Here is a 12,411-nt window from a genome sequence, read left to right as displayed (position 1 = left end):
TGAAAAACAAATTAAGGCAAGGTGTCTCACAAGCTCACAAGCAAGGTAAATGAAATAATAGACTAGAACAAGGTTTATTTTTCTTTACAAACCAGGTTTTAGGTGCTTTCTGTTACCTCTGAAAGTGAGGTATTGTACAGGCTACATTTAATTAGAATAGATTTCTTAATTGTATTCATAAGAGCTTTGAGTTTTATAAACCACTTAGAGTATGCCTGCATGTGTGGAAATTACACACTGCATTTTCATATGAAAAAAAAAGGGCCACAACAATTTATTTTCCTAAAACATCATTAGTGGCTTTAGGTTAATATATTAAAGAATTACCTGCAGAAAAACATTTACTGTTGCAGAGATGTTTGTAAATTTTAACCCAAGATGTTTTTTAGGCATAATTTAATGTTATGCAGAAAAATCTTAAAGCCTAAGAAAATAAAATTCCTTTAAATGTGGTTCCTGAATGCTATAAATTTCCTTTGAAAATAAGGCTTAGTTTACAGTTCTGAGTCACCAGTGTAACAATGAATTTCCCCCTTGTGTACTCTACTTTGAGTGATGTCTTTAACCTAGGAAATAGTGAGTACTTGTGTTATATGCAGGGATGAAAAAAAAGTGAAAACTAGAATATTACTGTGTTTGATATTATGGTGAATCCTGTCTCTTTTTTTCATTATTTTGAGATGAATATTCAGTATTTGTCCAGATTGATGCGGAAGCTGTGCTTTAGGGAGCTTTAGGCATCGTTTTAAAACTCAGTATATGAAGATAGTAAGTTCGTGTCTGTGTCTGAGCTCAGACAGAAGGGAAGTGGTTGTGTTGGTGTGCTTAATCTTAATTTCCAGCCACTAACTCTTAATTGAGATGTTATGTTTACATTATGCTTCTAAATCATCGCAATGTTTGGTGAAACAGATTAATCTAAACAACTGCATGAGTTATACAGTCTGAAGTAGTGGAGGAGTGATATACTGTGACTTTTTTGACACGATCCATACTTTTGAGTGTAAATATAAGACTTGCTTGAAGAAAACGATTTGTGATAGAAAGGACTTACTGCTTTTGCAAAAAGAGCTGTTGTCTGACACTGTGATTGCCTTATTCTGGGCATCTCTTTGTCATTGTCCATTGGTATACATGAGCAAATTCATGCTCAGATCATCAGTCCCAGCAGTAATAACTGCTTAATAATTGTCTAATAGCAATTAGTTTGTAATTTTTACAGTTTTCCTTTTTTTTTTCATTATATATCTGTGTATCTTACTCTGTGAACTCTCTCTTTTGCCATTTGTCTTTACAAAGGCTACCTCAGGTCTCAAAACCTGAGGTTAAAAGGCCTCATAAACCTTTGTTTCACTATTCCTTCTCTTTTAAAAGATAGTTGAGACAGTGGAAAAACAGATGATGTTCTATTGATAGTTTTGATGCTGTTTTTGATAGTTAACATATGAATTAATAGCTTTTTTACAAAATCGAAAATTAAATAACATTCTAATAATTATATCCTGACAGTGCTATTTCTGAAGAAGAAAAAACTACACTGCGAGCTGGACTTATCGCCAGCTTTAATGAGCCAGTGAATCAGGTTAGTGGTGAATGCTTATTCCTCTCCCAGCAAATATTTGTAGTGGTATTTAACTTGTTTTCTTTCATTGTGAAGTGTTTAATAATAATAAAATTGCAGTTTGCCTATTGCCTTTCAGACAGGTCTTCATGTAGAAGTGAGGCCTTTTCATAGGCTTAGAGGATCACTTGGGTTGGAAAAAATATTTTGTTTCTTTGTGTTTCGGTTGGTTTTCAGGTGGGGTTTTTTTTGGCCTGTTTTTTGCAGTGGCAGTTTTTGTCCCTTGCTTTTTATGCAACCATTTAGTTGGGAATGTATTTATCTCAAAAATAACCTTTCCCTGAGTGATTTTTGGGGTGTTTTTTCAGCTGTGTCTGTTCTCTGATCTGACTCCCAGTATGGTCACACAAGGAAGTGTGGTGGTGGTGGTGATGGTGTAGCAGGCATGAGCTGTTGAGATTGCTGCTTTATAAACCCACCTAAGCAGCATGTCACATGTCTAGTGACAGCATTAATGAATTTAAATAAGCATAATAAATCTTCAGGATGATAATGTCATGTCTTACATAAAGTGACTAATTATAAGCTGCTATTTTGATTAGAATAAGAATTTTTTGTTATATTAAGCATAGAACTAATGTTAAGGTCTCAAAATATGCCTATGCTAGGTGAATCAGTCTTCTTTCTGCTAATTTTTTTAAAAATATTTTAAAATTTGTAGTGTTGGTATAGTTTCAGTGCAAAAAATATAACTTGCTTCTTTTTTTCAATCAAAAAGAACTACAAAACATGTCATGTTGGACCACAAAGTGTCCTTTATGCTTCTACTAGGTTACATAAAATTAATCAAATATTTCTTTTTGAAGAGTTGGCATGTTTTTTACATATATAAATAGGTAAATTAGATATAAAAATCTGGTGTCAACTGTATTGTATGTAGAACAATTCAAACTTTTTATAAATAATTTTTTCCATACCTTCATTAGTGTTTAATCAGTTTGTCTGCTAAGACTATAGCATGGTATACAGTTATAAAGGTTTATAGTTAGGTTCTATAGGTTTGTATTTATAGATTTCACTGCTGATGCACAGGTCTGCAGTTCTGAGACTATAGTTGTAGCTGAGATTGGAACCTTTATAACTGATGTTTTAAAGACTTCAAAGGCTTTATGTGTTTATTGTGTGTCCTTATGATGTTTTTGGGATGCCTGCTTTAAGATGTGGATGATTTTGTTTTGGTTGTATGCCAACAGTCTAAATAATTGCCCAAACAATTGTGTAGGATATTGAAATGTGTTTAGAGTCCCTCTCCCCTTCTTTCTCCCTCATTCCCCAAGCTGAGTTGTAGGCATTCTGACGTTTCATTTCAGAGAAACCTTTCATTTAGTCCCCAGCCTGCTTGATATAGCTGAGTTTTGATATCCTGTGTTCCTGATGAGCCAGTGCTCTTTTCCAGTCGCAGATTGTTCATAGCACAGTTGCTCTTGACTCGTGCTTTTTGCATCATTGAAAGCAGAAAAAAATATGACTCTTGTATGTGTAATAAGGAAAAAAAAAACCCAACAAAAAATGTTAGAATTAGACATAGTATTGAGATGTGATGATACAAGTTGACTTCCAGGGGAGGCGGAGAAGAAAAAGAGAACATACCATATGTTGAGAGCGTAATTTCCATGCCCTCTGAAGAGATTTACCATATGGAGGGAATAGAGGAACAAAATACTCCTTGAAATGTATGACAGCATATTTATTTATTTATTTATTTCCCCTTAAAAAGCTAGTCCTCAAGGAAAATGTACTCTTGGCCTCCCTGGAGAGGTTGCTTTTTGTATCACACATGGAGAGGAGTTTATTGCTCCCCCCTGCCAGCTGACATCATTTGATCTGAAATAAGTAAGACTCCCAGCTCTTCCTTGCAAACACTGATGTAATTTTCCTAAAGCAATTCTCCTCCCTAAGCAAGTTAGTAGGAATCAATCTTGTAGAAAGCTTTGAGGCGTGGTTTGACTCCAGATGAAACAGCTGAGGAGGCAGTAAAGGAGGGCATAGCTATTCCCTCTTATACCTTTAAATTGCTTGGATTCATTCTTGTAGCATAAGAAGGTGACTTCTTCCCCACCATGGGTAGTCTGCACCCATGTCTGAACAAACCCTGCACCTCATCACCACCTGTCTTGCCTTCTAATTGCATCCCTTACCTGTCTGGCTGTGTGATCTTCCTCTGTTCATCATGCACGTGACAAGGACTAGGTGCCAGCTGCTGGCAAGACAGATGTGAGTGGGATGTTGGGCCAGCAGCCAAAGTCAGATGGTGGGAGTGGTGCAGGTGAACATGGGCTGTGGTGTGAGGATCTGGAACGAGAGAGAATCAGCTTCACTTACTGGGATGGGACCAGTAGATGGAGCTACTGACAGATGCGTCTGGGACTCTAAAAGCAGAAACTCAGGTATAGCAGATTTAAGGAAAATATGGATTCAGCAGTTCATGGAAAGTGATAGAAAAGATCACTAAGTAAAAAGGGGTTCCAAATTATCTGTTTCTTCATCCATGTGATTTCTAGAACAAATACATTTACTGGTCTTTATCAAGGTATCAAGTTTAGCATTTTATGTAACTATTTGCTATAAACATAAACTAGAATATTTTTGTCCACATTTATTTGCATTCAGCAGACTTAAAAATAGCTTGAGAGAAAGCACACAAAAATCTAACAATCCATATTGTCTTTTGTGAATTAGGTTTTATTTGGCTGTTAATTTCAGCATTGTACATTTCCTAAATGCTCTTTGACATTGTGGTGTCTGTGTTCTGTTTTGTTTGGGTTTTTTTTTGCAGATAGCTACTCAGATCTCTGTACTGATTGCTAAAGTGGCCAGGGTAGACTGCCCGAGGCAATGGCCAGAACTAATACCTACTTTAGTGGAATCTGTGAAGGTGCAGGATGATCTACAGCAACACAGAGCACTACTTACCTTCTATCATGTTACAAAGACCTTGGCATCCAAACGCCTTGCTGCAGACAGAAAACTTTTCTATGATGTAAGTAGTGTGATGAATATTGTAGAGCCTTCAAACCACATGTTGTATGAGCTTAGCTGGCAGGGCATTAGTGTCATGTGTGTGGACTTTGCCTGCAGTTGAAACAGAAGTGCTCTTATGTTGGTAGGTATATGTGTACTATGACTGGAAGTCAGTTTCTAAGTGAAATGTTTTTGAGATCTTTACTAGTTTTGTGTGCAGGTTGAGTGTTTTTGTTTGTGTAAAGAAGCAGAGCTTCATTTGCAGAACGAAATCTGTGTATCAGCCTTAGCATGCTGCACAGCAGGTCTTACTTTATATGAATTTATGGTGGTAATTAAAAAATACTGTCTTTTAGTCTTCCATACTGCCATGCTTTTGTTCTGTGTCATCAATGGGAATGTGTTTGTGGTTTTTCCAGACCAACTCTGCAGGTTAATTAGAAGGCAAGATGTGAATGCAAATACCAGATCTTGTCTCATGCAGCTTACATTCTCCATTGTAACAGTCCACTGATTAGAACACAGTTTTAGGTTTGTCTGCAGGCTGTGCATCTCCAAACCCATGTGGAGTTAGGCAGCAATGTAGTGCAGTTAACTGAATTTAGTCAGTTAAACATGTTTTTCAAACGCATCATATTTGAGTTTTCAAAGTTTTACTTTATTCCTGTATTCTAAACAAGGGTATAAGCACAGTAAATGAAGACTTATTTATGGAGGTTTACCTGTTTGTCTATGTAGAACAAACTTCTGTCTGTGTAACCATGAAGGTGAAATAGTACTTGTCAGGCATCTGAGGCACTGAAGACTGACTCTTGTAAATAGGACCTTTACTAAACTTTACTCAGCAAAGGAACCAAATAAACAGGTCATGTGCTTTTGATTCCACTGATGTAAGGTGTGGCAGACTAAGTGCAGACTTCCTTAACTGTGAACCTGTCAAGCGTTACCATAACTGAGTGAGAAATTATCTATCTTCTGTTTATAATTCAGATATCTTTATCAGGTAAGCACTGCTTGGAACTATAACATGAACTAAATTTAAGATTTGTTCAGTTCTGCCTGGTTGGAAACTATTAGAAACTTGTCACTCTGCATTTTAAATAATTTGAGGGAAAAAGCATTTGCAACTATCAACAAAATAAAGTTAGTTTTGGTGTAGGCATTGTTCAACACTGTTTTTATTAGAGAGAGGTGTGTAACTGCTGACTGTGTCCCAGAGTAAACTGATTCAGATACCAACTATGCTGTAAGATAGACAGTTTTAACCTTGTGGGAGAAGAGGTGATGAGGACAGCTGATAGTCTTTTGAAGCCTCATACCATATTATATGCCAGTGGCTGTGCTTAATGAAAATCAGGTAAGAAAGGAACCCTCATTAGTTACCTTTAAGGTGAGAATCATAGACCAAGTACTCACGGAAACCAGTGAGTCTTATCATAACATCTTTAAATTGAGACTGGATGTTTTTCTGGAAAACATCTTTGGATCAATACAACATAGTACAACAAAGAAGCAAATTAAACATTGTAGCCCATGACATGTATAGAAGAAGATGGATTAAATAATTTAACAGTCTAAACTGGCCTTTAGAATTTAGGGATTTATTATGCTATGGCAGAATTTAGGAAACCAAATATGTACTTGATCTTTCTTCCTTTTACAGCTTACATCGAGTATTTATAGCTTTGCATGTTCCTTGTGGAATCATCATACAGATACATTCCTACAGCAGATTTGTGCAGGGGATGAAGCTGCGGCTGCAAATTCACTGGAAAGGACCTTGTTGTCATTGAAAGGTAGTAATGTAGAATGATGTTAAATATAAGGAAACAAATAACTTCATTCACAGTGAATGAGTAAGAGTTCTTTGGTAATAGTTCACATTCTCAAATGAAGCCATGCCCATTGGGAAAAGCAGTAATCATTCAGAGATTGAACACTTAGAGTTTTTTTCAGAATTCTTCCCAATTCAGCAATTCTTGGAGTTCTTTTCATTATTTTACTCAAAATGTACCAAAATTTAAAGTAATTTCAGCAAGGTTAATGTTAGGGGTGGTTGAGGCATCCGGAGGCCTAAAATGAATTTTTAAAATGTAGAGTTGGAATAAAGGCACAGCAGCTGGAATTGTAATTGTATTTTGAAATATGCTGAAACAAGAGCTGATAAATAGCTACAAAACTATTCCTTTTTCCTAGTGCTTCGGAAACTAACAGTCCATGGCTTTGTGGAACCTCACTGGAATGCAGAGGTGATGGTAAGTGTAGGGGTGATGGTAAGTGACATGTATCTGTTTCTAGTTCTAGATTGGAAATGTTTTGTGATGATTCAGCAGTTGTTAGAGCTATGTTTGAAAACTGAAAGGCACACATTTGTGTTATGTAAAGGAAGACCAAGCAAAATGCTCTCAAAGCTGTCCTCCCATCAGTTAAGAACTGTCTGATCCTAGATAGATCCTAAACACTGTGACACTGATGGCATCATGTTTAAAGAGAGGAAAGGTACCCCTTCCAATTTTCACATCACCTGATGGGGACACTACTGTTGCTTACTGAAAGATGTCTTACATGTGCTCTCTCCCCCCTCATTTAAAAGCATATTTGAATTTAATGAGGAATGAGATGCCATATTTGTCCTGGCACATTTTGTTGATAAAATTGGTTTGGTTGAGATAAAAACCTGTGATATGCAGCCTGGGGAGAGTCTGGGGAGAAAGAAACCCAAGCACCTTTCTTAACCCCAAATTCTGCTTGCTTTGCTGGAGGAATTGGCTATCTATAACCTACGTCCTAAACTAGGAAGTTGAGAACAGGGTAGAACTGGATAAGCATATTTTAAAGGATATGTTTATAGTTACCTGTCCCTCCTTCTAGAGATGCTGTGCTGTTTGTGAGATACTAATAAGGTCAGTTTGAATCATCTATGCAGTCTGCTTGGTAACTGATTATTAATTTCACAAGGAAATTGTTAGTCCAAAATAATCAAATGGTTCAGTTAAAAATTATAAGGTCCTGTCTGAGATGGTAAGACATCTGAGCTGACTTCAGTTTGGTACAATACAATGCAAAATAAACTTCATCTTTAAAAACATATACTTTTGTTTTTCAGGGTTTTCTACATGCAGTGTTTGAACGCCTGAAACAGTTTCTGGAGTGTAGTAAGTATATTTTTTTTTCCTTTATATTAGTTGTTAAACATTAGAAGCTGGAAGAAAACCTGATACAGTTTAGTGTATCATCAATAGTCATGTAGGTGCAGGGTGTTTTTTTAAAAGTGCAAAGCTATTACTTTAAATGCTGGTGAAACTGTCAGAGAAGAATTCAGTAAAAGTGTCTTACAAACAGACTACCAGAATTTTATTTGGTGTCATAATGCCAATGGGGAAAAAAAAATCTAAAGTCATCAAGTTATCCATGGTAAAATATGGAGACGGTGCTAAAACCCAGATTAACTAGGGTTTTCTTCTTTGGGAGAGTTCTATGTTTTTTCTGTTTCCCAGAGTTTGTGATATATTTTGGTATGTGTCAAATGGAAACAAAGACTATATTCAACTCTAGGTGCTTTATAACTGGAAGAGTCATAGTCTGAGACAGGCAACCACAGGTTAACACGGTCAACACAATCAGAAGCATAACTGTCAGGTGGTAGTGGTAGGGAAGTTACCTGAAGCAAGCAAAGAGGAGATGTTCAACACTGTTGCCTCTGAAATCACTCCTCCTTCCTTGAGTGTCCACTTGTCATAGACCTGGTGTGAGCCATTCGTTCTTTGAAGCCTTTCAGGTCATTCTAGGATTCAGCAGGTTTTTTCTGAGAACAGGTGTCTAAACTGAGTAGAAAGAATTTTTTGATGCAAATTAAGTTACTTGGATCAGGGGCTGATCTAGGCTTTGAGCTTTGTTTCTAGGAGAGATGGAAACTGCCACCATTTGCCCCTTCTACTATACTATAGTCAGGCTCTCCCTGGCCCTTTTTTCATTTTTGACAAGATAGTTGCCTAATTTGAATAGACTGATTTGAGGGCCATCCTGAAGCATGGTGATTATTGTAGTCCCCTAGAACATGAGGACTCCAGGGTGTGAGTACCCTAAGACACTAACTGTGCTGAACCTTCCCATTTCCACTTTTCTGATCAATAAGTTGTTGCAAAAGCTGGTACAACTACCTTATAGGATTAGTGTTTACATTTATTATATCATGATTTTTTGCCTGTATGCCTTCATTATGGCTCTTTTTATGTTTGGGGTTTTTTTTAAGTTTATTTTATACAAGCTTTATCTGTTGCTTTTTTCTAATTCAGAATATTTTCTCTTGTCCATAGTCAATTGTTCTTTAAGGTGGAATTTCTAGATAAGCACATAATATTATGCAGTAGGGATATACAATAGTTTTATTAAAAGGAAACTTTCATATTTTAGGTGCTTATTTACTTTGTGTCTATACTAGCATTTTCTTGCATTATTTTAACTGTCTTTCATCATTGACTTTTCTGTAATGATGTTCCAATTGTTTAAGTCTGATCAAATAGAGTTGGTTTCACTACAGATGACAGAAATGAGTAAAGATTTTTTTCTTCCAGTGCTCATTTCCTTGAATTTGGCTTTGAATTTATTCTGCCATGGAACTTTTTTTCTGGCTGACGTAATGCCTGAACTACAGTAAAAATAAGTTCTTTTCCAGCATTAATATTTAAAACTTAGCTATCCAGAAAGAAAAGGAAAGGCAGAAAAAATGATAGTTGTTAACTATCTGATTTACCAGGTAGAAGTGTAAGAGCAGAAAACACATGCAGAGATCGTCTAGAAAAGACTATAATTCTGTTCACTAAAGTGGTAAGTAAATTCTCCATTCAGCTACTGAATAGTTTATAATTCTGCAGAAGCAGTTCCCTTCCAGATATGTGTATATATATGTGCCTTAAAGTGAATAGGTTTCAGATCTTTTAAAGAAATGAAAGGTCCTGCAATCTAAAGCTTCTTTGTTATGAACTGTATTTCTGATGAAATGGTTGTCTGTTTACTCACGCTAATGTAGGTTGCAGCAATGAACATTTTATTTCCTTAGCTCAAACAAAACTAAGTACATTCCCTAAGTAAATTATGTAGGTAGAATTTTGCTTAGAGAAGAGTTTTGGAAGCTTTGCAAAAACATTTAACAGCTCTGAATGAAGAAGAGTGAGGATGAGAAGTTTATCTGTTTTAAGTAGTTCAGTTGCCACTTTAGTTTATCAAAAGAAAATTAACAAAAAACTCTCTTCCCCTCTGACTTCTGTGTTATGTAACACATTTGGAGTTGTCAGCTAGTTCTGTACAACCATTAATTGCATGTGTTAATGGAAGTTAATTTTAGAATTATCACTTGCTCTGTTTTTAAAGGTTATAAAACCTGCAGAATTCCCATTGTTGTCAGACTCTGTTTAGGGGGCATGAATGTATTTTAAATATTCAGCCTAATTATTTGAAGTGGAAGGCACCTGTCAGCTTCACTAAAGCTGAACTGAAGGTGCTCTGACTCAATGTTTTTGGTCTTTGTCACAGTACTTACATTGAAACAACAAGCAAATGTGCATTGTTTTTCATAGCTCTGAAGAGAAAACAGATGATTAATAGATAATTTACCACCTGTAGAAATTCAGATGCAAGAATTTAGATTTAGGCATTTTTGTGGTAGTAAAGGAGGTTAAAGGACTCCACTAGTGCATTTTAGACCAATAGCTGGAAGCAAGTGCTTGTGCTGCAGTGGAGGGAGGAAAAAATAAAGTGATATCCATCATGCCTCTTTTACTTAAAATAGAGATGATTATCTACTGAAATGTTCATGGCTTTAAGTAAGGCTGATATATTTTCTTTACTGATAGCAAGCTGTCTAGTTGAAAATGGGTATTGTTCCTCAAACTGATAGAAAAGAGTATTTTTGAACACAAATCAAGAATTTTGGTATTAAATAATGCTCTGTTAACCATTGATATAGATCTCTTCCCAATTTCCTGTCTGTGTTCTGTCCTCTGTAATTTTACCTAAATTTGCATTTGTTCTTGATAACTAGTTTATGGAAGCATTTAATAAGACACACACAAAAAATGTTTTGATTTTTCTTGCTTTCTACTTCCCTTTTTTTTTACCTTTTTTTTTTTTTACTTTTTTTCCCTTTTTTTAGCTTTTGGACTTCTTGGATCAACATCCTTTTTCATTCACTGCTTTGATTCAGAGATCGTTGGAGTTCTCTGTAACCTATGTTTTCACAGAAGCTGGTGAAGGAATTGTGTTTGAGCAGTTCATTGTACAATGCATGAATCTCATAAAGATGATTGTAAAAAATTATGCATACAAGCCATCCAAAAACATTGAAGGTACTGCTGCTACTTGCTAAAAACACTTTTTATGCCTTGAGAAACGTTTTGCCAGCTCTTCCCAACAGTATAAGTCTTTCATAAATGTTTAATAATTAGTAATGTATTATGCTTCTGCCTCTATATTGTCTTGTACATTATATGTATTATTCGTATGTATTCTCTTGTTCTGTTTTTTAAATATTAATGTTTATAGATAATGACTTGCCAAAGGAATTTTAAATATAAAAGGAGCATGAATATCTTTTCTTTTTAAGATTGTTTTAGTTTTTGTTAAACTAATTTTAAAAAGTACTGAGGTATGGAATTTGGTTTATTTTCATCAACCACTTTGTTGCATCTTTCCCTTGAGAAATGTTCGATAAAATGGGACATTTGCTGTAATTAGCTAACACCAGTACTCTGCAATATGGAAACTCAGTGGATTTGAGATGCAGTTGAATATAAAGCAGTTTATATGTCCTGCTTTGCAGCTCTGTGTTTCATTCTGAAACTTCATACACTGCTGTGTGTATGGATTAAAAAACCACCACAGCCTTCCACATTAGTCTGACATGTGGCAATGACTAGATAACTCTTAGCATTCTCTTTCTAGACTTGGAAAAAAAAATCATGAACATATTGGTATGTGCCAGAAAGAATACACAAAAGCAGTGTTTAACGTTCTTCAAAATATTAATGTATTTCACTATTACTCTGTTATTTTCTAATAGTTTAGAAGGGCCTAAATCCATTGATTATTAACAAATCTCTGCTTGCAGAAGTACATGGTGGTGTTTGAATTTAAATGTAGTCACTTGAAACAAGAGGAATGTAGCACATTCTGATGAAAGCTTGATTTTTTTGAGAAAGGGGTGATTACAAAAAACTAGAAAATTAATTTTTCTTAATTTCTGACTGACATACAGTGTTTGTGTTGGTTGTACAGCATACAGTATTTGGCTTTATTGCTGCTCTCCTTCACCAGTACTAACTCCTAAAACCCCAGGTGATTTCTAAGTTTGTATTTGGGCAAACTTTCTGAATAGGTATAAGTGAAACTTTGAGTTCTGTGTTTTTAAATTCAGTAATGCTAAAAAAACCCAAGGCAGAAGGTAAACAGTTTTTCTTTTCATCATCCTAGTAGCTGAGAAGCATTTAAATACTTTGAGAAGCCCTGACAATCCTTCAGGCTAATTCTGCTGTTACAGAACTCTCTTAAAAGTATATGAATTTGTGAGTTTAACTTGCTTATATAAAGTACCATCTGAAAGCCTGTTAAAATCTGCCATAAAAATATGTTTTTTCTTTTTGTCACAGAGGATAAGAATTTTGCATTTATTGATTTCTTTCTAGTTTTACTAGTCTGCTCTTTGATCATTAAACCACTGTGTGAATTGTAATTTGGAATTTTCCATGTTTTGTTTCAGATAGCAGTCCTGAAACCCTTGAAGCACACAAGCTAAAGGCAGCTTTCTTCACATACCCAACACTAACAGAAATATG

At 35.5% G+C, this 12,411-nt stretch overlaps 1 protein-coding gene across 1 annotated transcript in view; it reads left to right on the top strand.

Annotated features, from left to right (window-relative positions):
* Nucleotides 1–12,411, top strand: part of IPO11 (importin 11) — a 69,903-nt gene that overhangs the window by 5,630 nt on the left and 51,862 nt on the right. The window contains 9 exon segments of the mRNA XM_009083871.1: nt 1,510–1,582; nt 4,398–4,601; nt 6,246–6,378; nt 6,779–6,837; nt 7,689–7,737; nt 9,339–9,409; nt 10,734–10,926; nt 12,336–12,408; nt 12,410–12,411. The exon segment at nt 12,410–12,411 is cut by the window's right edge and continues 72 nt beyond it. Of these exon segments, the coding sequence (XP_009082119.1) occupies nt 1,510–1,582; nt 4,398–4,601; nt 6,246–6,378; nt 6,779–6,837; nt 7,689–7,737; nt 9,339–9,409; nt 10,734–10,926; nt 12,336–12,408; nt 12,410–12,411 (857 nt within the window).

The sequence above is a fragment of the Acanthisitta chloris genome, unplaced genomic scaffold (assembly GCF_000695815.1).
Source record: "Acanthisitta chloris isolate BGI_N310 unplaced genomic scaffold, ASM69581v1 scaffold5481, whole genome shotgun sequence".
Taxonomy (NCBI): domain Eukaryota; kingdom Metazoa; phylum Chordata; class Aves; order Passeriformes; family Acanthisittidae; genus Acanthisitta; species Acanthisitta chloris.
Note: the sequence above shows the minus strand (reverse complement) of the source record. Positions and strands in the feature narration are given on the sequence as shown.